Raw genomic sequence first — 26,872 nt, 5'->3', positions numbered from 1 at the left:
TGAAGGGTCGGTTGTTCGTTTAAGGTTTTCGCTGATGTGACGAATGACTATTGCTTCAGAATCAGTGAAGGATTCTTTAGGATTGGGATCATGAATGCCATAAAATATCAGATTGTTTCGGCGCGAGTGGTTTTCGCTGTCGTCTATACGGGATTCAGGGTCATGATACCGGCGGGTTATTGTAGCGCTTAAAGTTTTGAGGTCATCTAATTCAGTGCGCATGCTTGAGAGCCGATTGTAATGCGATTCAAGGTCAGTCAAACGCTTGCATATGTCAGCCAATGTTACGTCCGTAGATAGCAGGTGATCTTTAACAGTCTGAAGTTCAGAGATTAGTTTGGTTTGGCCTGCGGACACAATTATTAGTTCAGCGAGCACAGAATCTAGCGTGGGTCCCGGGTTAGCTTCAATATCCCCTGCCAAAAGTATTAAAGAACGGACCACTTGCAAACATTCGACAATAATAACAACGCAGCACTGCGGGCTCGGCAGCTGTACTAAGAAGTAATTGCTTGATTTTTTACAAAGCAGAACCTGCGAGTTACCAACCTGCATGGTAAAGATGAACGGATTAGTAGACCGTGCTTTCACACAGCTACCGAGCCCACAGAGCGGCGCAGACGGGTGGCACTCTCTTATAGCGGCTGAGGTTGACGTTTGTTTCGTTGTGATTGGCCAGGCTGGATTGAAGATTGCGACATCTGGTGGCGGGACAGTAACGCGCAGATTGGTCAGTGGATAGCGCCAGTTGTGACAGCCATCTTCGAAGTAGTTGGGGGCCGGATTCGGTGCAGGTACGGCGTAGGCAGGCAGGAGAGCGACCAGGAGCGTGCTGGTGATGGCGGTGAGTGTCTGCACGGTGAAGATGAACGGATTAGTAGACTGTGCTTTCACAGAGCTGCCGCGCGTTTCTGCACGGTGCTCGCGTTATTCAAGCGGGTATGTCACGCGCCTTTCGTTCGGTTATTATGGTACTAAGATGATTAAATTATGAAGTTGCACATACGGCAGCTGATTGGGTACACTTACGTAGACACGTACACACTTCGAGCAGCGCAAATGCATACAAGTTGTTGAATCGGCAGTTACATAGTGCTGCCCACACGTGAGCATATCGCCTTTGGCACGTACCGGCGAAATGTTCATCGCAGCCATTTCAGGCTGGGAAAGTGTCTTTAGAAAGCCAAATAAAGAATCTGATCAGTGCAATAGAAATAACTCGCGAAGCGGGTTGATCTGTGCAAGCCGCGACAGTGTTCTTGCCTACGAGTACAATGCATGGCAGTGGACGACATAACATTCAAACAGATCTCTGGCATGTATGTAAACATCGTGTACATTACGTATACGTTATTGGCGCGACAAATAATTCTGATTCTTGTGCTAGTACTCGACACCGAAAGAAATTTGTCCGCCAAACTAGCCTCAAGAGCCTTCTAACTTGGAGCAGCCAGCCAACCCGAAGCCAAAAAACAAGCGTGCAGTTACGCGCTGGAAAAGAAAAACATCTGCTTCCACCTGTTTCATACCAACGCCTTTACCATGCCTTGACCAATTGCCTATATTGAAGTGCCCAGAAGATGCCGGCGTTGGTAAGACGAGGTTCCCAGCTGGTGTGATTGCTGACAAGTTTGTTCGACTACTTCTAGTAAATTACACAAAGATGATAACGGAAAGAAATGAGAAACCAGTTGCTTATGTAAATAAGCCACCAAGAAAATATTTTATGGTTTAATGTACATGATGTGAAGTTTGTTGGTACCAAAATGTACAACAGTGTACTGTATTGATCAGTAAATAAATACTTTGTACCTTGTAAAATTTTTATGTTAGTTTTGCCTCGCAGTATATGTACTTCTCTTATAATTGAAGTGCGTGTACTGAAATAATAATTTGCCCTAAGTAACGACATGTGTATTCATTAATTATGGGTGTTGGCTTAACCTTCTTTAATCTTTGCAGCGTCGTCTGCTACAGGCTTACGGCTTGAGGCAGAAGCTGTAAGCCGTTTCATTTACATATGAAGCTATATGACGTTGACTACTGGCACTGAAAATAGTGATCAAGAGGAAGCTTTAGCTCGGGCCCAACTCCGACGCGGCCTATTCGAATACATGTAAAAACGCAAAAACGTTTTTCTGAGATAACCACTGGACCGATTTTAATGAAATTTGTTGCATTTGACAGAGGAAGTTAAATTCTAGTGACTGTTTGTCACGGAATTTCTATTTACGTACTGAATTTTGTTAAAAAAATTTCAAAAATTCGAAAGTTTGAAAAAAATAGAAGCACGAATTTTACAGATTCATATCTCTGCACAAAAAAAAGATATTGCGGTTCTGTAAACGGAATCCATTAGATAATTGAAAGCGGACAAATACGGTACGACACTGTATATCTTATGTGAATTTGTTACGTTGTTTACAAGGATTCTGCAAAAGCTGTATTTCCATATTATAAATTTTTTGAGAATCATGTGTAACATATCAATTTTGTCCGCTTTATACGCACTGTTAGGTGCAATTCACGGAATGGTATTATCGATATTCGTTGCTGAGTTACAGAGTTGTACACTAGATAGCTTCGTTTCCTGAAAGTTCTCGATTTTTGCCAATTTTAATAAAATATTGACATAAATAAAGAATCCGAGACCAACAGTCAGTATATTTTAAGTTTTTCGTTCAAATACAACAAACCTTGTTAAATTTGGTGCAGTAATTGCCGAGAAAAACGAATTATCTTTTTACAAGTATTTAGATAGCAGCACCCGAGCTAAAGCTTCCTCTTAAGCTTAAATATTCGAGACAAGTTGCGTCCTGCAGCCGACGTTACGCAGACGTTACTCGTATGCTGCCAGCCGGAGCGCATCTGTGAATGCGCTTTGCGGAGGCGGCAGCGGTTAGAGTTCTAGCATATGCAGGAACTCTAGCGAGAGCTGAAGCCCCTTAAACTTCGTAAAGTAGTGCCACGCTTTGAAGAATGCCGCCTCCTCCTCGCGTGCTCTGGCCGAGGCCGACGCCGTGTCGCAATTGCCCCAATAACATCACGTGGGCCCCCGCACCGTGCATCAGCGCCATTTTTGCTCGAGAAGCGTCTACGGAGTGGCGAGGAGCTCATGTTGGCGCCGTTGCTACGCTCGAGCAATGTAGGCGCCGCCACGGTCGAGGAGGGATCGTTGAAGAGAGGAGAAATGAGGACGACTTATGGCGGAGGAGGAGAGTGTCGCTACGTAACGAAGTTTAAGGGGTGTTAGCGAGAGCTTGTGAGTGGCGCCCTCTACGCGTGACGTCACGGCAAGGACAGCGCTCGCTCCGGCTCGCTCGGCTGCCGCGCGCCCTCGTTCCTTTCATGCGTGCTCGGGGTATGGTTGAGTCGACCCGTAGTTAAATTGATGGATATGTCGGCTTCTTTTTCCTGCCGGGCCTGAACGGCGAACATTTGTGGTTTGGATATCGCAAGCTATGCAGCTCTGAAGGGGTCTACTGGTTTTTCAATGCATGTATGCGCCGTGTCTGCCCGTACATTTTGCGTAGAAAGAATATGTCCGCAAATTTAACACGTGAAGTTATGTATGATGCTTCGCTAAACGTTTAACATTCCCTTAGTACTTATCTATGAGAGACGTTGCATTTTACATGGAAGAAAATTCTTCGTTATTGTTGTCAACATATGTTATCCATGTCAGAAGTACTCATGATTCTTATTACTCTGGTGAGTCGTTCTAGTCAAATATGGCCACTTTGTTAATGTCTAAAGGAAAGAGTTGGGCGCGAATTTCGTATGAAAAAAGTATGCTGCTAAATTCACCGCTCTCTGAAACGGGCCCATAAGATGAATATTACTCATGGCTGCTAACACGACGGCTCGTCATGTAGATTACTTACATAGTTAATTCACAAATACCATAGTAGCAATCACCTGAAACAAAAGCCTCGTGATTAAGATCAAGAGCGAAGACACACAGTAGCCTTTATCGACAATATGTCGCAAACCTCACGCAACGGTAGCAATGTACCGACTGTCGTTATGACTAGGCACGCATTGTTGGCGAAGCCGATCAGTTCACTAAAACTTCGAATTGAAACAACGAAGCAGTTTTTTACAGCGCCAATTGCAATGCCTAAAATATACTCGAGGTACTATAGCGCAGCTTAGGGTGCCTAGAAAGGGAAAATTCAAGTGGGCCTTCGGCCTCACCTATGACTCTACCCAGTTGTTTATTTGTTCAAACTGTGAACCATTCTCTTCGTTAGTACATAAAAGAGAACCAATTGCCAACCTTCATAAGGAAGAAAGCCCAGCATATTTCACTTCATTTTTGACCCTCCACTGAAAGACAGGTCTGAAAAACAGGTCAGCGACACACGCTTAGCCTCTGTTGGACGCCATTTTGTAAATGCTGACTTCCACATAAATAAACGTGCTCAGGATGTAGAAGAAGAGAAATCACTGGACATGTACTGGCATCTGCTGACTGAAACATAAATTAAGCTGCGGATGAGTGTCTCTCGTCCAGAATGCTCAAGGGGAGAGTAAATACCGCAAGGATGAGCCGCACTCCTACTAAATGGTTTGGGAACATGAGCGCTTGGATGAGCAGGGCTTGTGCAGAGTGGTTATGGGGTTGATGCCACTTCTGCCATTTGCTTCTGCTTCACTTGTGCTCACTTGTGGGTGCTTTCGTTTAGAAAACTTCTGTGAAAGCACTTTGAGTTCCTGCTTCCAGTTTTTGCTTGACAAACATTTTCACTTGTGATTGCTCTTATTCTGTAATCTTTTGTCAAAACAGCTGTAGATGTTTTCACTGGAAAAGACAGTGCCTGTTGAACCTGTTGTTTTCTGTAGGTACTTTTTTCCTTGGCGCAAGCAGCCCACTTAAGGTTTCAGGTGTTCAATCTGGTCATTTGTGATGAAAAACTCAGCTCTTATTTAAAGATTTAAGCCTTAATAAAGGGGAATGAGGTGTGCACCAATGATATTTGTTCTAAAGCACATCATTGTAATTCAATATATTTCGTGTCTGTTAGAGTGGAAACAGTCCACAATAATTTGACAAAACTTTTTAGTTGATCTGACAAGCTGTCTACTCAGTACATGTTAATATAACGTTGCGCGATACAAGATAAGCGGCATTGATTTTACTCTAACCTTCTTATAACGAAGTTGAAGGGGTAGCCGAAATTACATCTTTATCTTCGTTAGTTTGTTGTACCTGTGATTGCCGTTTACTGTAGTTTATGCTCAATTGAGTGCACAACTGTAAACATGGAAATAAGAAGACGGCTTTGCAGTCCAGGGAACCGCTACACGGCAAGCCGTATGCGATGAAATTTGAATAAAACAAGAAGAAGATCTTCGGCGGGTGCAATACGCGACTTAGCAGCTGACGCGACAGCCTTTACATATCTGCTTTCTACTTCATTGTGATGGTATTTCGCGTCCGTCTTCCACTTGGCTCGTCGCGGTCGAGCAGCACATGTCACGCAACACGGCGCTCCGCTTTGTGATCGAGAAGGCAAGCGAACGTCGCCTCGCTGGCTTGGCTCGGCCGGCTTGTGGCGGCCGAGATTGCACCGATGCAATGCAATCCCGGAGGCCACGCCCAGCTGCCAGCCCGCACGGGGCGTCGCAGCGTTTGGTGGAAGTGAATGCACGGCCTGGGCAAGGTAAATATACCTGGTAGCGAAGCTTCCATAGAAGCCCATACGTTCAAAATATGGCGGTCCATCGGTGATCCATGGGGCTTAGCGCCATCTGTATGTGGTGGGAACACTTCCGGCAGAAGAAAAAATAATGTGACGCCATGGCCGTTACAAGCAGAAGTGACGACATTTTGTTTTCGAAGGCGCGAAATTTGTTTTGCTGTTCTTCCTTTGGAGCTATATATTCAAATGCCCCGCCATTTGACTTGATGGGCGTTTCGAGCATTCAGCGTGGAAAGCGATGCAGGAAAAGGCCAGCCGTACAGTTGTCGAAATCGCATCCCTGCACAGAACATACTTTCTTTGGAGGCCGATGAAAGCTTTAGGTGTAGAGTGCTGACCCTATTGTTGGATGCCAAGCCCGTCGGCCAGCGCAGTCGCACGGAAACAACTACGAAATTATCTGGCGGTCGTAACTCACTACTTTTGACTGAACAGTTTAAGATGCAATGAAGCTACCCGCGTCACCAAATTCAGACAAACTTCGACAAGGAAGAAAGCACAAACTGTGAGGGGGGCGTATTTCAACAGGTGATACGAGTGCGCTTTTCTGCCCATTTCAAGACGTGCATTGCATTGCGAGTGATAGTGGCGTCAACGCCCCCTGTAGCGATGGGTGCTGAAAAGAAATCCATTTATTATTAATAATAAAATTAAACTTGTATTTTCTTAACTCGTCACGAATATATAAAATTGACGAGGTATTTTATTTTCGTTCAATGAATCTAACTGTGTTTCGTTTGAATTAAAAAATGCGTTTTTTTTCCCAATGTTTGTTCCCTCCAAACATAGTCGCGCTTCAATCGCTGCTCCCATAACCCCCCATGCTGATGCCGGTGGCAATCTGTACTGAACCGCTTTTCGCCCGAACTTTCGCGACCTGTTTGAATCGACCTTGGCCTGGGCGTTACTCCCGAGATTGCGTCGGAGAGATTGCGCCGAGACCAGGCCCAGCTGCGGCTGCTTGCGCGATGCGCCATGGTGAAAGAGAGATGTGATGCACTAATCTTTCGCACCACCGCGCAGCATGGCACGACCATTGACCTCGACTCGCACACGAACACTGGGTTGCGCCTGACCTGCGAGATTGCGCCGGGGGGATCTTGGCGTCCACGCCCAGCTTCGCCTGCCTGCGCCGCACGCCGCGCAGAATTGAATGCACTAATCTTTCGCACCGCCACGTGCTGCCGCGCAGCGGCGTGTGTCTCGCACAGCCAGGTACGCGCAGGAGAACTCTGAACTCTGCATCTGAGTCTTTGAATCTGAACTCTGAATCTGAACTCTGAATCTTTGAACTGTGCCAACTGGCAAACTAAATGCCATACTAAGTTTCTGCTAGGAGCTATATATTTTTTATCATATGACTCTATTTTCAGTCTGTGTGCGCACATAAGAAATCTCATTACACTGTATCTCCACATGCAAGGATTCTTCATACTGTCCGCTCGATAAGCGTTATTTCAGCAAGAGTCACTGCAGACCACCACTACTGCTTGCGCATTTAATTCCGTTATATGTAAAGTGATGTGAAATTTTTAATTTGTTAATCCTACTGTGTATCAACTTTTGGCTGTTATGGCATATGCGTATATGTTGTTGAGTTGCAGTTGCTGTGTTGCATAGCCACTTAGCATAATCGACTTCTAGAGAGGTGCTGCAAGTGTGATATGAAAGCTGGAAGTTTTATTTCTAGCTGCATCTGCTTGCATTCCTGTATTGTGTGTGCCTTTGCCAATTTGGAGTTTATAGATTTTGCTAATTCAGTGAACAAAATGCTTCTATAAAGGTATTGATAATTTGTGAATGTGTTATTTAGGTGAATATCAGATGTGTCTACTAAAGCTCTGGACCGCACCAGCTGTTGGTGCATGTGGAGGCATGTTTTTTGTACTCGTTGAGCTTGCATCTTTGATACAGTGTTAACCTGTGTGTGTGTGTGTGCGTGTGGCTTTACAGAAGTGTTGCAAGTATAATGGGGACATTAGTACGAGGCGAGTTGGGTTTAGGTCCTGCTTCAACTGCTCTTGACCGATGGAGCCACACACAAGATTCGGTTGTAGTCCTTATTGTGCTTCTGCATTTCATGGGCTACAGCGCTACAGCGCCGTAGCCCATGAAACGCTGGTATGAAATGCCCATGAAATGCCCATGAGATGCTAGCTCATGAAATGCCGCAAGAGGTGTTAAGTATAATGTAGCAAAGAGATGAGTTGTAACAAGTACTAATACAAGAAAAAACAAGTGAACTGAGATATGGTGACACATTATGCAGATAAAATGTTTGACACGTAAGTAAAGCAAACAAAGCATTCTAAGTTACATGAGAGCAGTGGCCAGTGACAAGTTGAGTAAATATGAGAATAAATGCTTTTTAAAACGACCCATACCAGAAGGCAGCTTTATGACAGTTGGAATACAGTTCCAGAAGGACATCGCTGTGAACGTGGAAGTGAATTTACCATAATTTGTTCTAATTTTAGGCAATAAGAAGTGGTAAGCTGATGCAAATCGAGTTTTATTGTGAAGTTGCTCACTGTTAAAAATTATTGGGGGAATGTTTGAGTGAAGTGAATTGTGAACAAGAATTGCCATATTTAATTAAAATAGTTTATGAATTGTGAAAATCTATCCTCTTGCAAAATAGCAGATGCACTACATGGATGTGACTGGAAAATAATGATGCGGATGGCCTGGTTCTGAATGTATTGTAGAGGAGATAGATGAGAGCTATATGTGTTGCCCCTGGACACAATGCCGTAGATGAAATGACTGTGAATGAGTGCGTGATAAAGAGAAAGCAAGGTTTGGGGTCCAAAGCATGGGAGCGCTTTTATAATAATCCGGATACCATATGCAATGTTTTGCTATGAATGTGAAATATGGGTAATGTACTTTAAGTTAGAATCAAAGACAACTCCCCAAAATCGATAATGATTAGAAGCTTTGATGGAATAATTATCGCTAGTCATAGTCGAAATATTTGTGACCTTTTGTGTTGGGTGAAATAGCATGAAGATTGTTTTATTGGGGTTAATTTCTAAAGAGTTATGACGACACCAGCAAATAACATTTTCCAGATCAGTATTGAGCTTAGAAGTTAGGCTATTAGTCAGTATTCAGAGTCATAGTGTCATCCACATAGGTATAAGGTTCACAATGCGAAAGATGTGGGCAGTTAGGTCGTTAATGTAGATAGTGAAAAGTAAGGGGCCCAATATTTACCCTTGAGGAAGGCGCCCCTATCAATTAATTTGATGTTAGAGGTGATTATGAATTCTAAAAGCGCGTTGTCTGTTATTTAAATAATCGGGAACAAAAGTTAGTGCCGTTCCTACAACACCGATCGCACCGTATATATTATGCAGAGTTGAATTAAACACTTTATTGAGGTCAAGAAACACTGCTCCAGCAAAATTACTTTCGTCACTGTAGTGCTTAATCTAATCTAGCGGCAGTTTTGCGCATTATAGTAAATGGTTCTGTCCATTCTTTGCACTTGTGGCTTGCGACGGTCTTGTAGCTTTATATATTATACCTTATATGTTTTCATTGGCCTAAATTTTCAAGCAATAATATTTTTGCGAATGCATCAGACCAATAAGACTGTGCGCGAATACATATTAATTGCGAGTTGTCGAAGACATCCTTGTCCAATATCTCAGACACTATAACTCACGTTGCCTTCAATAATTTTCAAAATTATTTCCAAACTGATTATGTAAAATATTAAACCAAGCTATAAATTCGGACACTTCCAGAACTGAATGAAAGTTATTGAATACACTTGCCGTCAGCTTTCGCTAAAGGTGAAAAATTTGATCTGAACGGTTTTGTCATCACAGAGAAGAAAAGGCATCCGTGAGGTGCTTATCGAATACTGCGAATCGACAGGGAAATACCGAGATATCGCAAAAATATGCCATCCTTCCACACTATGTTACAGCTTCACGCAACATGTTTAAGGAAGTAAAAGCGGCTTTTTGCGGGATGAAACACGAAGAGGCGGTTACTTATTGCCATGCGACTGGCCGCTTGAAACACTTTGCCTGTATTCACGGGCTGCTTTCATGCTTGGAAAAACACTTTTATGCAGCACGTATTGAGCAACATGAAGCTGTATCGGCAGTTTTTCACGTTGCTGTAAGATTTTTTATTGACAATTTTTATCTGTGTAATTGTAATATTTGAGAAGTTCATTAATTTAGTAAGACTATGTTATTAGGCAGCATGCAAAAAAAAAAAAACTGAGTATCTCCCAGCGACGGCAAAAACATTACCTCGCTTCCGTCAAGCTACGTGGCATTTGCGTATTTTTAAATCTTGGTGTATAATAGTTGATATATCCTGTATAAACGGAATCCAGTAGCTATAGCTATACTAAGAAAGCCGTATGGGTTTCGCATATAGCTCCGTGCTACTATTGGGTCTCCGACAACTATCCCTTTAATGATTGATGCCGCCACCTTTTATGCTTCCGCAGAACTGTTTTGCCACATTCAATGTCAGTATGCTTCGAGTTATCCTTTAAATCGGCCTCAGCCTGCAATCCGCGGGCTTCATGATTAACTCAGATGGTAAAGCAACGGTCCCGGAAAAGTGTACTGCTCTGGGTTTTGCTCCTTTGACCTGTTAACGTTTTTTTTTTCAGCTGCGAAGCTTTCCACCTGATAAACCATCAGGGATACCATTCGTAGCTTCGCGCTACAGTCAGATAGATGACAATCTTTAAAAAAATGACAATCTTTAAATAATGATACCTCTGTGTCCGCGTTTATTGCGACTGGATCTAGAACGTCTGGGATGATTCTGGAGGTCCGTAGACCATTCAGCCACCTATGACAGGGAGTGTGAGACGGTGTATGTCAAGCTATGGCTAATATCTTCCCAATTTCAATATTGCCATACCTGTTGCGAATACGTCCTGCGGTCCTTGTGGTTCGGATTAGGGGCGAGGTTTCATTGGCGTCACGACAGAAGGGTTTCCATATTTTAAGATCCCATGTTTACGTGGTCCTCTAAGACGATTTTGGGAATTAAGAATATTAAGCGGTAACACAAGTGATAGCGTGTCGGTATGACTGTTAGGGGCTCTTTGAGCCCAACTGAAGGAGCGAGTTTTTTTTTCTCTTTCTTATACTTTTCGCAACAAAGTAAGTGGGCGCGAGTAAGCACAGAAATGCCATCGCGCTTAAAAAGTTAGAACGCGCCTCCCGGAACTTCTTGAAAACGGTTTAGGAATTGCAGCGTTGTGATAACACCGATAGGTGCTGTCACAATGCTGCAACGGATGTGAAACACCTGTTGTGACAACACCGATAACGAGCCTGATAGCGAGCCGTATGCTGTGCACGAATTTCCGCTGCGTTCCGATTATCGCTTTTCGACTGGTTTTCTTCCTTGAACTACGCACCAATTGGCCCGGATTTCAACCCTTCTGCATCGCTCACAAAACCCGGGCATAGCCAAGCTTAAAAACTAAAAGAAAATAGAAAGATAAAGAAAAAAAGTAGCGTGACATTTTTGATAACGCACGCGGTGTTATCGACGCCGACTAAAAAAACTGCTCGATAGTAGCTGATGTCATTCCACTTGTTCCGGAGGGCTTTGCAAGACGTATTTGAGTCACTGGAAGGTAAGAGGATGACATTGCAGGAAGAGGAGGCAATACACGATGAACATAAGTATAGATAAGCGGCCAGCGCAAACTTTGTCGATGCGTGCAAGCGACGTTCCACTTCAACCGCATTCGAGTCCCTGCTTCTGTGGACTGGGGACGAGTGTTTGGGATCGAAGCCAGAAGAAAACCCGGTTGGAAGGAGCGCCAAACGATCGGCTGAACGTGAGTACGCTCCTTGATTCGTAAAAGGAAAATACAGAGAAAAAGGCTCGTGTCAGCAGACGTCGGTCAGGACGCTGTGGAATGTGTAATCTAATGCATCAGAGAAATTGAGAGTAATTTTTCAGAGTAAGATCCTTTCGTATCGTAAACGTTCTTCGAATTGCGCCCGCGGTGATATGCGAAGAGCGAAATTCATCGCCTTTCCTCAAAATTGTGCGCTCTGCTGTATTGCAGGAATGCATTGCGCTGAAGCACCACCCGCGTGGTGGCTATGGGGTTTTGCTGCGGAGCACGAGGTCGCCGGTTCGGTTTCTAACCGCGCCGGCCGTATTCAAGTCTGAGCACAATGCAAATAGCGATCGTGCTCTTAGATTTGTGTGCATGTCACTGAACCCTGGGTGGTCAGAATCAATGTGGAATTTTTTCATTACAGTTCCTCTCTCTTGGCCACGATCAATCATTGTGTAAATAATTACCATATTACGGGTCGCGTAAACGCGTTTTGATTTTGCTCGCTTGTTTAGTTTTGTTCCTATGCTCTTTGAATATTCATGCGCTCGTTCTCACGAAATAAAATTCGTTGCGAATTGGCGCTCTTTCTTTGTTCGTTTTTTCTTTCATTTCCTAAGCTTTCTCGCCGCAAACATCGACGTGTATCATCACGTTGTAGCGGCCCCGAATAAAAGAAGCACTGCCAAACGGTGAGTCACGTATCGAACAGTCATCGTCAAAAAGCCAAATATCGAACGCGTCATAATATCAGTATGACAGCAGTATACAGTATACCTCTGTCCCCCCCCCCCCCCCGTCCACCCTTTTGTATCTGTCAGATGAAATGCAGGTTACAAAATTTCAACGTGGCCTTCCTTCCTTTCTTCTTTCCTGCAGTCTCTCATCCTTTCTTCCAATGTCTTGTTTCTTTGCTTCTTTCTTTCTTCTTCATATTTGAACTGGTATTTTTATTTCAGCAACTCGAGAGCCGCAGCTTCCATTACGTTGAGCCGTCTACCTTTACCGTCCCCACCCACCGCCGTGAACTAGCAAGATGACAGGGCTGGCAATGATCGCGGCTGCGATGACTGCGGCGGTGCTTAGCTACGTCCACTGCGCAAACATCACAGAGGGCCCGGAGTTTGCCGGCGGGGAGCAAGTCGCAGAGCTCAAGACACGGCCCAACATTCGGGGCAGAATCTGGGGGAGAGGCACCAGATTGGGGTATAACCGTAAGTGTAGAAGCATTGTATAGTGTACGGTAATATACTCGCATTATAGTGCGAATCAATATTGCAAGCGTATCGCATGAATGGATGAATTCACGAATACAAGCCTGAAGCGTGCTATATACGTGTTAAGAGAAGCGAGAGTATTCGCGTTTACGGACTGCGGTAACACTGTAGAAACGGATGACAGCAACAGTAGCAGCAAGTTAGCAGCAGCAGAAGCTCAGCAGCAGCTATATATATATATATATATATATATATATATATATATATATATATATATATATTTATTGCGGCGCTTCTTTCAAGCTCAAAGTGTTAGAAACATGTCTGTGTGGTTGCTGTCCTCGTCGAATTAAAAGAAAGGAGTCGCTATAGGGTAATCATTACACTACTGCCGTCGCATTTACACCGGCAGCCAAAGTAGCACACAAGTAAAACCTGTCTTAGGCTAGTGCGTTAGACATCCATGCGGTTGGAAATATATTGCGAAATTTGACAATCTCCGTATCAAAATGCGAGAGAGCTAGAGTCGACGATTCGTCGACCAGCCCGTAAAATAGTACCGAGATGGCTGTTCCGGACACGCACTTACGGTAATGTACCACGTGATAGCCCTCATTTGTGCACGTGCTGTTCTTTTTAGGGTGCAGCTCTTAGGCGTCCGTTCGTGCGTTGAGCGTCGGCGTGCCTCGGCGTCGTCTCTCGGGGTAACCGAGCGAAAGGGCATAGCGAAAAATGAAAGCGGACGCGGAGCGTAGCGGGAGATGAAAGAAGATAGCGCGAAAAGGAAAGTGGAGGAGGAGAGTATGGCGAGAGGGTCAGGAGGAAAGCTGAGTGCCGCACGAGACTACGAGGTGGCGCTATAACATTTGTAATGTGATTGTATGCGCGACGCGCTTTGTGTAGTGCTTTCCGGAAGCCACGCGATTGCACTGGAACCTTCGACGACGATTTTACATTCGATTCATGGGTGCCGCCATCTTGGGCTGTTACACAAACATTTTCAAAGTTTTATCAGAAGTGAAGCCGCGTAACATGATCGCGAAGCGCTGAACGCATTTCTACAAGTATTTTCATGCTTGCCAGTCGATTGCAGTAACGGAACGAGTCAATTTCGTTAAAGATAGAGAACAGCAGCGTCAACAGCCCAAGATGGCGACACGTAATCCCTTCTCTAAAATTGTCTTTTGCGCTTGACCAGAAGATCAGATTTTCAACCACCGCCGACTCTGCTCGCCGCTATTGTGCTTGAGTGTTACTTGTTTTGCAACGCTTCTCTCCCTTTCCAACGTGCCGCACGAGAGATTGCATGCGTCAGCCTATATATCACGAAATAAAAACGCGTATAAAGCTGCTCGCAAATTTCGCATTACGGAGTGTCGTAATCTTCGGTGAATTTTTTCTGTATTTTTTTTCTGTGCTTTCTACATATTTGGAGGCCGATGCTGAGGAATAAATAAGTGTGATCAGCGCTTTTTTTTCGTTTGCTTATGATTGTCAACTTTCGCTTTAAACCGCGAGTAACATGTGGATCTTTTATAATTTTTTTTTTCATTAGAGGAGTTCGGCTCTCGCGTATTTATTGTAAAACACGAACGAACGGTGAGACGTATACGATGAAAGCGAAGTCCTTTGTGACGCACTGTGATAGCATTTTCGCCCCACCCCATCCTCTCCCCTGCTTCTCCAACGAACACATAGCGCTCAGCGGTGGCACAAAAAGCGCCGACCAACTACCACTGCCATGCCGGCTGATTGTCACGTTTGAATCGGCGAGCGCTGTTAGCACTGTGCATTGTATTAGTGCGCAAAGCTTATATGCCACATGAAACGAAAAATCCAGTGTCCGTCGGGCGTTAACATCCGATTGTACCAAAACCCACGTGACCAAGTGATGACGTCACGTTCCCGGCGCCGGACCTGCTGTGGCTCGCACTGCGAAATCCTACGATGAGGCAAAGTGAATGAATTAAAGCGAATTAAAGAAGTGAAGATGAATTAAAGTGCATTAAGGTGGAATAAAGTGCATTAAGGTGACATAAAGTGGATAATGTGGACTAAGGTGAATTAAGGTTGGTACAAATTAGATTACGGTGGATTAAGGGAGAGTTTTATTTAATTTGATAATTTAGAGAGGTCATAGTGCTTTCGCATTCGAGTCATGCAAAGGTACTAAAGGTCTCACTAAAGGTTAATATTAAGTCAACGTGGACTGTTGGAACACCATCCCAGAAACCTCGAAACGCTTGTTTCATGCGAAGAAGAGACTTATTTTAGAGAAAATGCGTTCTGAAGCGTCCGCATACCTTTAGCGCAGTTCATATTGCCCGCCCGCCGATCGAGAAGTGGTGACGTCATGGTCTCACAGTGAAGTTGCGCCGTCGGTGAGTAGAACGGCGTCCGCAGACGGCGCTACGGCTTTTCTGCGCAAAACGCAAGCGCGCGGCCAGAAACAGAGCCAAGACAGAGCCGACGGCAGTGCGAAAGCGGAACTATGGTGGCTAGCGGAAGGGAAAGCGCGCGACGATAAGCTGGCTCTTTATTTTATGACGCCAACTTCGACGCTCGTTGCAATGGTCGACCCTGACAACGACACATTGGCTCGCGATGCTGGGTTCGACTTCAGCGATTAAAGCACTGATGAACGTAACTTGCTGCTAAGGGCTCGCGCTGCCGGCGTCGTACTACTGCGACGGCAACTGTGTATCATGGTTGTACATATTCGCACATTTGTAGCTTTTCCTTTGTGAAAACCATATGCCGCCCTTCGACCTGCAGTTGTTGTTGCGCTTCAGAGAATGCAGGCAAGACCAACGGAACATCGCTACGGGAAAGCATTGCTTTTAAAGGCGCTCCACACGACTTCAGTAAGTCGGCGTTAACTCGTAATCTTCCGGACGAAAGTGCAGCGAGCACACTATGCGATTTTTCGGCTCTTTGCCAACGCACTGTGGCAGAGGTACGGCACTTAACTACTTCGAACGGAGGGGTTCACTCGTTGGCACACAGTGATAAGTAACGTTGGATTTGCCGCTGCAACTGCCCTTGGCCAACTTCCGCGGACCGTTCGCGCATCCCACGACATCATATGGACGTAGCATTCTCGCTGCTTGTTCCGAATGCAAGTTTCGCTAGCCAGCATAACCAACGCAGCACGACGCGATAACGAAACAATTTAAACACCAAAGTGCGCGCGGCGCAGAGTCGAGCGCGCAGAGTCTAGGGAAACCGAAACCTTTCGACCACCCATACTTCTCAAAGGTAACGTCAAAATGTTATCTTTTATTAGAATCGAATAGAAGTAGACAAGTACCATTTTCTTCCGTCTTATAATCTAATGAAATGACCTTTTTAATGGGAGTAGTTGAGTACTGACAAATTATGATGAGGAGTGCTTTCGTCATGGGCTAGTACCGGAATGTCGCTGGGCGTTCTCAAATCGTGTCATGCATTTACCTCGATTTCTCGGTTACTAAAGCTCTGTTCGCGATTATATTGACGGTTTAGGCCTTCTAGAGCATTGCTTTATCACTTTAACTTGACTTCATAGTAACCTTTAGTGTCCCTTTAAGTGACTATGAACTTCTTGATTTTTGATGGTGAACGTTTGTCACCGGATTATCAATGATATAGATTTCTCGCTTGGCTCAATACACGCCAGTGTTGCTCTCGGTCTTCTTGTTTGCGTGGCTTCTCGATGTGATAGTACTCCAAGATGGCGGCCATGATGACGTCAGTAAGAACCATGCATGATCTTAGTGTGATAGTTAAGTTGGATCTTCTATTTCTGGCTTTGGCGTCCGCGACACTATCAAGGTGTTACGGCGCGGATCAGATTTTGCTGCAGTCGTGTAGCTTCCTGCATGCTGCGTATGGTTACGCTGCTCGTAAAAGAAACGACAATTTCTGAGCGCATATTTTGTTTGCTTGGATAGCGTGTGGCAGCCGCTGCGATCACGTGAGCTGAGCGAGCTGGTGTATCATGACGTCACAATTCATCAGTTTCCTGTGGTAGCGAAGCCGAAACTGGTACATAAAAACACGCTTTTAATAAATTGTTTAGGATGCTCTGATGCATTGCAGCATTCTTTTTGTTTTGAGTTCTAGAGTGATTTCATCTTTGTTTAACGCGAAGAATGGCAAATTCGAAACCTCATGTCAGTGCTCATTTAAGCCCTCCACGCCGCTTACGATGCTGGAGTTGTAGTCCAGCCGAGAATCGGTGATTGTCGCCTAAATTTCTGATGTCCGCTAGCGGAAAGAACGCGTTTCTGCTGTGTTTTCGAAAAAAAAAAGCATCACGTAAAGTAGTGTCTGAAACATCCGGTATTCTTTGAGTTTCAGAGAACAGCGACTTCACTGTTCTCCGAACCACGCACTGTGCAGGAAGTTTTGGAGATTGCTTGCTACGTGAACTGATTCGTTATGGCGCAGCCGAATAACCAGCCTCGTGGCTTTCGCACGACACGCAGGCACCGCCGACACGTACAAGAAAAGCTCCTCGCTCTCCGGCTGGAAGATCGCTGTCCTCGTCATCGTTCCTCTTGTTGTGCTGATCGGAATCGTCGTGCTCCGGCCATACGTCTCCAGAGCCTGCGCGGGGCGAAAGGTACATTACGAGAGAAAAATGTTGTCGTTACTGCGACGAAAAGTTCTGTCAAAAGGCTGCCGCTTCGTCACGGTGGCGAGCTTTTCCTCTCGTAACGGCGGAACTGTGGCGATACTATCTATCTATCTATCTATCTATCTATCTATCTATCTATCTATCTATCTATCTATCTATCTATCTATCTATCTATCTATCTATCTATCTATCTATCTATCTATCTATCTATCTATCTATCTATCTATCTATCTATCTATCTATCTGTCTGTCTGTCTGTCTGTCTGTCTGTCTGTCTGTCTGTCTGTCTGTCTGTCTGTCTGTCTGTCTGTCTGTCTATCTATCTATCTATCTATCTATCTATCTATCTATCTATCTATCTATCTATCTATCTATCTATCTATCTATCTATCTATCTATCTATCTGTCTGTCTGTCTGTCTGTCTGTCTGTCTGTCTGTCTGTCTGTCTGTCTGTCTGTCTGTCTGTCTGTCTGTCTGTCTGTCTGTCTGTCTGTCTGTCTGTCTGTCTGTCTGTCTGTCTGTCTGTCTGTCTGTCTGTGTGTGTGTGTGTGTGTGTGTGTGTGTGTGTGTGTGTGTGTGTGTGTGTGTGTGTGTGTGTGTGTGTGTGTGTGTGTGTGTGTGTGTGTGTGTGTGTGTGTGTGTGTGTGTGTGTGTGTGTGTGTGTGTGTGTGTGTGTGTGTGTGTGTGTGTGTGTGTGTGTGTGTGTGTGTGTGTGTGTGTGTGTGTGTGTGTGTGTGTGTGTGTGTGTGTGTGTGTGTGTGTGTGTGTGTGTGTGTGTGTGTGTGTGTGTGTGTGTGTGTGTGTGTGTGTGTGTGTGTGTGTGTGTGTGTGTGTGTGTGTGTGTGTGTGTGTGTGTGTGTGTGTGTGTGTGTGTGTGTGTGTGTGTGTGTGTGTGTGTGTGTGTGTGTGTGTGTGTGTGTGTGTGTGTGTGTGTGTGTGTGTGTGTGTGTGTGTGTGTGTGTGTGTGTGTGTGTGTGTGTGTGTGTGTGTGTGTGTGTGTGTGTGTGTGTGTGTGTGTGTGTGTGTGTGTGTGTGTGTGTGTGTGTGTGTGTGTGTGTGTGTGTGTGTGTGTGTGTGTGTGTGTGTGTGTGTGTGTGTGTGTGTGTGTGTGTGTGTGTGTGTGTGTGTGTGTGTGTGTGTGTGTGTGTGTGTTTCACAATTTTGGTGCGAATCGCACCTGCGAGTGCACTCCACGAGAGCCTTCCGATGCGCGCGAAAATAGAAGAAATGGAGAAGATGAACAACTACAGGGGGGGGGGGGTCGGCTAGGGGGCACCGGATTCGCATATTTATTTGTTGTCCAACCCTTACAAACGCCACAAACCTGCATTTGCTCTTCTTTTTCTGCTTTGAGGCCAAACCCGGATTGCCGATATACCGTATTTACTCGATTCTAAGCACCCCTTTATTTCACGATCGCGATGTCCAAAGTGAGGGGGGGTGCTTAGATTAAAAAAAATCTAGAATGACCCCCCCCTCCTTCTTTTCGCTGCGACATCGTGACGAGATGAGTGCGAGAAATAACATTTTATATTGTAAACATTCAAAAGAAAATCGGTGCAGACAGTGAACCCACCGCTTGTGTCGGATGCTCAGTTACAATCACTGCCACTCGAGTGCGTCGCACAGCTTGAACCACCGCTCTCGGTATCCCACAGCAGGTCGTCTTCCGTTTCGTCGAAGTGGTTTGTGATTGAGGACTTCCTTGATGATTTGACCACAACGTCCACTTGGATCCCTTTCCAAGCGTCCGAATCCACTTGGGATGGTTGAGGGGTACGCTTTCTGCAGCTTTCGCCGTACAGCCGTACAGTCCGGCTGTGCGGCGAGATCGCGCCGCGGACGCCGGGCCACCTCGGGACTCCGACGGCTCCGGCTCGACGACAGATTGAGCAAGCGCGCTTGTTGGCGGCCTTGGCTACGTGCTCTTTCTAACAAATAGGGGGGTGCTTAGATTCGCTTGCAAACTTTTTTCCCAATTCTTTCGCGGCAATAGAGGGAGAGTGTTTAGAATCGGGGGGTTCTTAGAATCGCGAAAATATGGTATACAAACCTCAACGTGTTTTCTGGACGCGCGTGAAGCCGCAGCCACGAGCGAAACATGGCGAAACGGGCATGTCAGGTGAGCGCACTCTCGCCGCCGGTCAGGCACAAGCGAAAGACAAGACGAGCAGTGAAATCGAGCTGCGCTCCAGCTATCGTAAGCCGCCGCAAACATACCGAGATAACAGAGTACAACAATTCGCGGCGCTGGCGTCAGTCCAAGCTGGTCCGGCCACGCTGCGGAGCGTTAGTGTTAAGCGTGCTGACGGCTGTATGTCTGCAGGAGACGCAGAGAAAAAACCGGTTTTTGCGGTGAGATAGGCTGTGGTGCCCTGTGGCGAGGCGAGACAGTCGTTACACTTTGTAACGGTGCAGCACTGCAGGACCTTCTTGATAAGAGAACTCACTTGAAGATGTGAAAAGCGTCAAAAAGCGACGCTGCCTCAAAATAAAAGAGTGTCGTGTTGTACGTTCATGTTTAGGAAATAATTTATTCGGTCGTTTCCGACAGCGCAGAGTTTGTCGTTACGGCAACACGTAGCACTTGCGACAGGTGCCAGTGTCGCTGTGATGAAATTGACTCCGTCCCATAATGGCAGAACGGAAAGGGCCAATAAGCGATACTACTGCACTTTGTGCTGCCGCAAACACTTGTGTATCGACGTCAGCGTGTGTTAATTCATGTATTTAGATACATGAATTAATTACATGACAAATTAATTCATGTATTTAGATATTTGAACTAGTGACATTGAAAAAACAGGATATTCACTCGCTGTGGATAATGTGTAAGTGAGAGATCTTTATGGCTACCGAAAATTTTACTTGATTAGCCAAACGCTTCGCTATAAAACTGGCTTGTCAACTTCAGCAATAATTTGATTGAGCATTCAGTCGAAAACAAACAAACAAGCAAACAAACAAACATACAAACAAATAAACATTTCTTGCTTAAAATGAAATATACTTCGATAAACACGTGAGCTCAAATTCTCGATTAATATGTATAGGCTTGGGAAGTGCGGTTTCACATTATACGCTGGTGTAATTTTTCATACGTAACTTTTTTGTCTACGGTTCTCTTCTTTTCTCGTCTATTTCGCAGGGGGGCACCTCGTACGCTTATCAGGCAGGACCACCGGCTTACCCAGTTAGCCCCGGAACGGAAGCGGGACAAAAGCTTTGAGCCCTTGCACGGATCTTCGCCCGTGAAAGCCACAAGCCTCCGCTTGGGAAGACCTCTCAAATATTTGCAAACGCTGCTCACAGCCTGTTGATTTCTTGCTGAGTGCAGGGCCGGTATGATGCAATGATTCCTTTCACGCGATTCTATTCCTTTGCTATAGTACGCCACTCACGCGCGGGGGATCGCGGGAATAATGTGCGTACGCCGTACACGGCCTCTGAGATTACGATCTCGCGCTATCTCGGAGGCAATGATGCGGAGCACCGCCAAGACCGCTAGTGAAACGCGGAAAGGAATGGCGTTGGAATGGAATCGCTGCATTATCCCGGCCCAGGATTCGTATAGGGAGTATTCACTGACGTCATGGCATGCCGAACGAAGCTATGCCGAACAAAGTTGCGCCATCTTGCCTGCTTTTTTTGTTTTGCTGAAAGGCCGATGTCGTCTTCGCCTGTCTGCTTGAAGGAGCAAAAACGGCGGAATGATACAATAAGGTAGAATTCGGCATTGCCCGCATTGGCGCTTCCACCTGATGCAGCATTTGATGTTTGCAGGGTTTGGGATCGAATAAGCAACTAATCGAGCTCCCTTGTCTTTCTGACACACGAGTCGAAAAGAGAAAAGACGAGTGTGTAATCGTATGCGTGCTGTTTTTTGAGGCACCGGTATATCGGTTAAGTGCACAGCGGGTGTTTCGAATAAAGCTTTTTAGATAAGGCTGTTGAAGGCTATGCAATGAAACAGCAGCGTGTTTCCATGCGCAGATAACGTGTGTTCGTATGACGACGCCGTGCGCGTCCTATCAGAGTAGTGGTGATAGTTGAACTTGAAGTACGTCGTGTCTATCGCGTACACTGTGTAATAAGGACGCTTTTGGGTTATTGCCTTGGCTTGTGGATCTATTGTTAATGGTTTTTGTATCCGCCGCATACCATCGCTGCACGTAGGAAGGACTCCGGGACGCATGCTTGCAAGCGGGCAGACTTACGCAGGCTGCTAATGATATTCTCGTTCGCGTGTTCATCATCGCATTTCTTCTTCTCTCTCTGTCTCTTGCCATTGATATGTTCGAGTGTTTATGAAGGCCAAAATTATTTGTTGATTGAAAGCGAGAGGGGCGTTATTATTAACCATAATAACGCCAAGCTTCGTACCTCATAATGGGGGATTGGGGCGATGCATCCTAAAGATAAGCCGAAACAAAACTAACACTCTTCACACAAGACTTACAAGTGAACAAAGGGAGCAGACATTCCAGTGCGATGCCAAGGTTTTTGCCTTCACAAACTACTTGCACAAACTGCAGTGGACGCGATCTTCACCGCGTAATACGAGGAGTGTTTGCCATGACATATCACGTTTTTTGTGCGCCTGCACGCACTTTTCCGCCACGATAGATATCCTCAAATCTCAAACCTTAATCGGCGGCTCCATTAAGATTTACCATGTCCTTGTATACCGTGTCGCACTATTGTAATGCTTTGGGCTCAACGAAGGTACTCTTAAGCTTTTTTTGAGAGACTGGCCTCAACCAGACACTCTTAGCTGCTTGTTACTGCGCATTCTGTGTACACTGCCAATAGGGAAGGGGAGCGCAGTCGAGGACAGCTGAAAATTAGGTGGGTTGGTGAAATGCGGAAATTTCCAGGCGCAAGTTGGAATCAGCTAGCGCAAAACAAGAGAAATGGGAGATCACCGGTAGAGGCCTTCGTCCTGCAGTGGATAAAATATACTGATGATGATGATGATTGAGTGCGTGTATACGTGTGTACAATAGATGTGTCTTTTTATATGCCACCCTCTTCATGTGCAGTATAGCACGCTCGGCGTACGTTCTGGCAAGCATTCCAGCATTTATTAAAGAATGTCTCCCTCTCATCTCTTGTTCTTGTGTTTCTCAAGAGCTACAGCACTCATCCTTGGCCTTGCCCCGAAGGACAAGGTCTGGCAGGATGAGGCTCGGCTGGCCGCCTCTTTCTCCGTGACTTGTGCTATATGGCTTCGCTGGTCGAAAATCCACCTTCACAGAGTGGAATGGCTTGTGATTTTTATTTCTTTTTGCTTCCCTTTGCAAACGTTGTATCCCATTCCCCTTCCCACCTAAAACGCAACTTGAATACGGCTTAATTGTGAGCCGGATCCAGCTGCGGTCACTCAGTGGCTATGGTGCAGTGCTGCTCAGCACGAGGTCGTGGGCTCGATTCCCGGCCGCGCAAATCACGTTCAGATGGGGGCTATATGCAAAAAAAAAAAAGCTCGTAGACCGCGCTTTCGGCGCACGTTAACAATTATCCAATTATTCGATTAGTGAAAATTATCAATTATCCAATCAAATAACCGATCATCCAATTGGGCAAAATTAATCCGGAACCCTCCTCTTTACCGCGTTCCTCGTAATTCACTGTGGAACTTGGGAAAAGTCAAATTTCAGATTTACTCTCACGAGCCGCAAAACATCCCGCAGACCGCGACCGCGTTGGACGGTGTGCACCGTACGTCTACTATGGTTTGATGAAATTGGTTTGTTGCGAAAGGTGGGCCTTGCCGAATAGATAAGAAGCTCTAGCTCTACGCTGCACATACAGCGAGGGCCAGTAGAGCCCTTTCGAAAGAGGACGTCGATAGCAGACGACACTTTATCGTTTCCGCGAGCCAAGGCCGATAATGCTGCATTATTACCGCGAGGTAGTCTGAGAGCTCCCTCTTCAGCGTCCGCGAGAGCTCGCAGGTGGGAGGATATTCTCGTCGCATTCTGACCAAAGGGTTCGTTCAAGGGTAAGCATGGTTCTGGATTTTTGCAAAGGCAAAAGGTCTTGAGTTTTAAAGGCCTATGTACCACTTCAACCAGGGTGAGGCCAGGGATAGACAGCATTACCCAAGATCTAGCAGTATTGCTGATTTCATGCAGCTTTGTATTTAAAGTTCAGGCCTGGACATTATTAACGGAAACACCGAGTTGCGCTCAAAGCTGTTGGATTCCGTTGAATTCGGGACTTGAAAGGGCCCCCCGAAATAAATATTTATTCAGTTTAGATGCATCATCGTAATGAACCTAATTTGTGCCGACTGAGGGCCGAAGGCCTTGCACAGCCATCTCAAATTATCGTTCTCTTGAGCAAAGTTACTGCATCTTATGTTTGCAGTTACTGAATTTCATCACACTACCTAATTCCGTGCAGTCCTCGAATGCCTCTTCACTTCTCTTTGCACCCATTGTGCGACTCTAAATAGACGGCTGGTTGTCTGCCCTGCGCATTACGGTGACACGCCCAGCTCCATTTCTTCCTGTTAGAGTCAACTAGAATATCAGTTACTCCTATATGTGTCTAATTAACACCGCTGTGTTCGTGTCTCACCTATCGGTTTCTGTTCCATCGCTTGGTTAACATTTGGTTAGTTGCATCTCAAGTTTTTTTTCGTGTTACTTCAGGCCTTATTATTATGATTTCCTACAAATTTGAAGCTACGCCTAACATTTTGCGTTTCATCGCTCGTTGTGCCGTCCTCAGCTTCTTCTCAAGCTTCTTTGTCGACGTCCAAGCTTATGCCCGCATATGCTATTACCTTTTCTTTTTGCCAAATCAGTGCCGTGGAAGCCCGCAAGCTGGATGAAAGTTCATGAAAAGAAAACAAAAATTGTCATCCCCCTGAAATGTAGCACGAAGCTGCAAAGGACGTCAATGCGGGTTTCCCAGAAAAAAAAAAAATAAGCTCGCAGTGCCAGAAAGAATTCGTCCTGCCCCGGGTTTCCTTTGTAGCTCCTTGCTACACTCGTGTGGATGAATTTGTTTCCCCCTTTCATACCTCTGCTTCTCAACGGCAGTGGTTAGCTGCCGGTCATGATTTGGCGATGGTTTTCCATATATGTGGCCCGATTCATGTTTATTATCTAGTAAATATTCTTTTCGTGATCCCGCGGCCCCCTACAATTAATTGGCGCGTAGAAGAACACATTATCGCACACCTTGCAGAGCAAGACTACAGATCACATGATATTGTATTTCTTTCCAGGCTATGGAATATAAGCCCGGAATATAAATTTTCGAACACATTGCCTGTTAAGGTCCTGAATCATTTGTTGCGAGTCATCTCCAGCGTTGCTGAACCGGGCGATGTCACTTTGAAAACCAAGTTTCGGAGATGTTTCTTGCTGATCCTCACGCCTAACCTTCCCCACTTCAAAAGCTTGAATATTTGTTCTATGCTTGCCGTCAATGTGGCATCCGGGAGACTGCGTCTATTTGCACAACCGTAAGCTCGGTAGAGTGCTATGTGAAGTCTCTATTGGCGTTGATTCCACTTTCGCGAACAGATGCTGTGGCTGGCCTTCGATTGATGTCCCGTGAATGTACTTTGCCCCTGTCGGACTCAAACGTCTGCACCATGTGTCGTTTGTGGTTGTTGTCTCCGGATGCACAGATTCGTCTACCGCCTGGGTTAGTACGACGGGAACAGACAATGCTGTACCATCTGTGCCTAGAGTTAGCATTTACAAATCCTTATGCCTTCCCAATTGGAATGGCCAACTGCCCCATGTGCGGCTCAAGCAACTGCGATGAGACGCTCGCGTACATTATTTGTGTCTGCCCTGCGCTATAGTGCCGATAGGCAAGTGATATGCAAGTGCTTCACGAATTGGACAATCGCCACTATCAGAATTAAAAACTCTAGGCTACCCCCTCGAAAAAACATGCGCGTAGAAGGGCTTACTCGCACTACTAATATGCCTGCGGTCTACGGGCCTTCACGACAGACTTCGAGAACGCTGTTCCCTATCGCTCAATTATGTACGCGGTTTGCTCTCTCTCTATCCTTTCCACTTTTTTTTCTCTTTTCATCCCCCTTCTCCTTCCTCCCGTGCAGGGTAGCCAACGGGAACTACCTCTGGTTAACATACCGGCCTTTCTATGCATCCTTTCTCTCTCTTTCTCTGTGTATTTGGTATTCCTTTTCATATAAAGCTCAGCTTTTACCAGATAAACTCAACGCCGCAGTTTCGCATTCACGTTCGAAACTACCACGCCATTGATATTAGTGTGACTTCAGTAATATAAAGGTCCGTGTGCGTAGTTTCATCTGTTGTTGTGCAGAGTAAGTTCCCTAATGTGGCCGGTTTAAGGCATCTCTCACTTTTGAACGCAGTGCAATCCTTCTCTAGTTACACGAATAACGTATGCCGAGCAGAGTGTGTCGAAAATAGATGACGTCATGGTTAGCTGGCGTGGGCTTCTCAGTCTATAGCCGTTTACATTCATCTATCGTTATTGTCTCTTATTTGGCTTGCTAAGAATTGCGCGAGCGCAAAAATATATATGCATATTTTAACTGAAAAAGTTTGCCCAGTGCCAAGAGTACTCGACCATCCCACAGAATGCTCGGGCTACAAAATATGGTACGTTTTAATCTATCAAAGGTGCCCGTATACCCGCTGATATCTATGGTATAAAATAAACTATAGGAAGAAACCATGACACTGTGACGGTGGTCCCTGTGGTCGGCGACTCGCTAGGCTTAAACTGTGGCATCGTTTCGTTTATTTGAATTTACTACGATAAACGAAACAAGTGGAGTGTACAGTCAAACCTCGATATAACGAACACGCATATAACGAATTATTGAATATATCGAACTCTTCCGAAATATTTTTGTCAAACACATGTATTTTTAACTTCCTATAGCGAACGCGGTTTGGCATAAAACGGATATAACGAACTTCGCGACGCCAAGCCCTCCCTCACTTTAATAGCAGGCGGCAGGCTTCGTTGCACTACAAGTGTGTTGTGCGGCGCAGCAAACGTTCAGGACAACCTCGCAGGCACTGACAGCGCCGCAGATGCCACGTCGTCATCGAGAGTTGACAGCCAAAGAAATCGTCCGCATCTCACAACCGCTGACACCGCCGCTTCAGCAGCGGCGGCAGCGGCGTGATCAAATGTTGCTTTTGCGTTTTAGTGTTAGCAGTGGCGTGGCCCTTGAAGACATGCCCACCAACGGCCATGTTGGTGTTGGTGACATGCCCGCAACAATGACTGTAGAAGACTTCGTAGGTGGCGACGACATCTCAGCGACCACGGCTGTACTGACGGACGCCGAAATCGCTGCGGAAGTCTCTGAACATCCCGCATGCGAAGCTCAGGCTGACCCTGTAGACGATGAGAACATTCCGACTTCACAAGAAGCACTTGCTGCGTTGGATTTACTGCGCCGCCACTGCAATGCTATTGAGGGCAGTGGGTTTGCCCTTGTTGAGTGTT

General features: G+C 45.7%; 2 protein-coding genes across 4 annotated transcripts in view; both read left to right on the top strand.

The window, feature by feature from the left end:
• Positions 1 to 22,490, top strand: LOC135906477 (uncharacterized). Of its 3 annotated transcripts, XM_065437876.2 has the most exons (5): positions 1 to 844; positions 6,729 to 6,920; positions 12,510 to 12,764; positions 17,237 to 17,373; positions 20,538 to 22,490. In XM_065437876.2, exons 3-5 carry the CDS (start codon positions 12,587 to 12,589, stop codon positions 20,616 to 20,618), a joined length of 396 nt encoding a protein of 131 aa, XP_065293948.1. In that variant the 5' UTR covers positions 1 to 844; positions 6,729 to 6,920; positions 12,510 to 12,586; the 3' UTR covers positions 20,619 to 22,490. The 3 variants fall into 3 exon arrangements, with proteins under 3 accessions (XP_065293948.1, XP_065293949.1, XP_065293946.1); XM_065437877.2 differs by lacking the exon at positions 6,729 to 6,920 and having other exon boundaries at positions 2 to 844; XM_065437874.2 differs by lacking the exons at positions 1 to 844; positions 6,729 to 6,920 and adding an exon at positions 11,367 to 11,541.
• Positions 22,491 to 23,249: 759 nt separating this feature from the next.
• Positions 23,250 to 26,872, top strand: part of LOC135906544 (uncharacterized) — a 14,847-nt gene continuing 11,224 nt past the window's right edge. Inside the window, exon 1 of the mRNA XM_065437993.1 lies at positions 23,250 to 23,393. The gene's annotated coding sequence lies outside the window, so the exon portion shown is untranslated. The remainder of the gene's footprint in view (positions 23,394 to 26,872) is intronic.

The sequence above is a fragment of the Dermacentor albipictus genome, chromosome 9 (assembly GCF_038994185.2).
Source record: "Dermacentor albipictus isolate Rhodes 1998 colony chromosome 9, USDA_Dalb.pri_finalv2, whole genome shotgun sequence".
In the NCBI taxonomy this organism is placed as follows: domain Eukaryota; kingdom Metazoa; phylum Arthropoda; class Arachnida; order Ixodida; family Ixodidae; genus Dermacentor; species Dermacentor albipictus.
Note: the sequence above shows the minus strand (reverse complement) of the source record. Positions and strands in the feature narration are given on the sequence as shown.

What these genes read in the sequence shown, in the direction of transcription:
- LOC135906477 (XM_065437876.2), top strand. Translation starts at nt 12,587, where the DNA reads ATGACAGGGCTGGCAATGATCGCGGCTGCGATGACTGCGGCGGTGCTT. An exon ending in CACCAGATTGGGGTATAACC is followed by an intron (nt 12,765 to 17,236) that starts GTAAGTGTAGAA and finishes CACGACACGCAG; the next exon opens with GCACCGCCGACACGTACAAG. An exon ending in GAGCCTGCGCGGGGCGAAAG is followed by an intron (nt 17,374 to 20,537) that starts GTACATTACGAG and finishes TCTATTTCGCAG; the next exon opens with GGGGGCACCTCGTACGCTTA.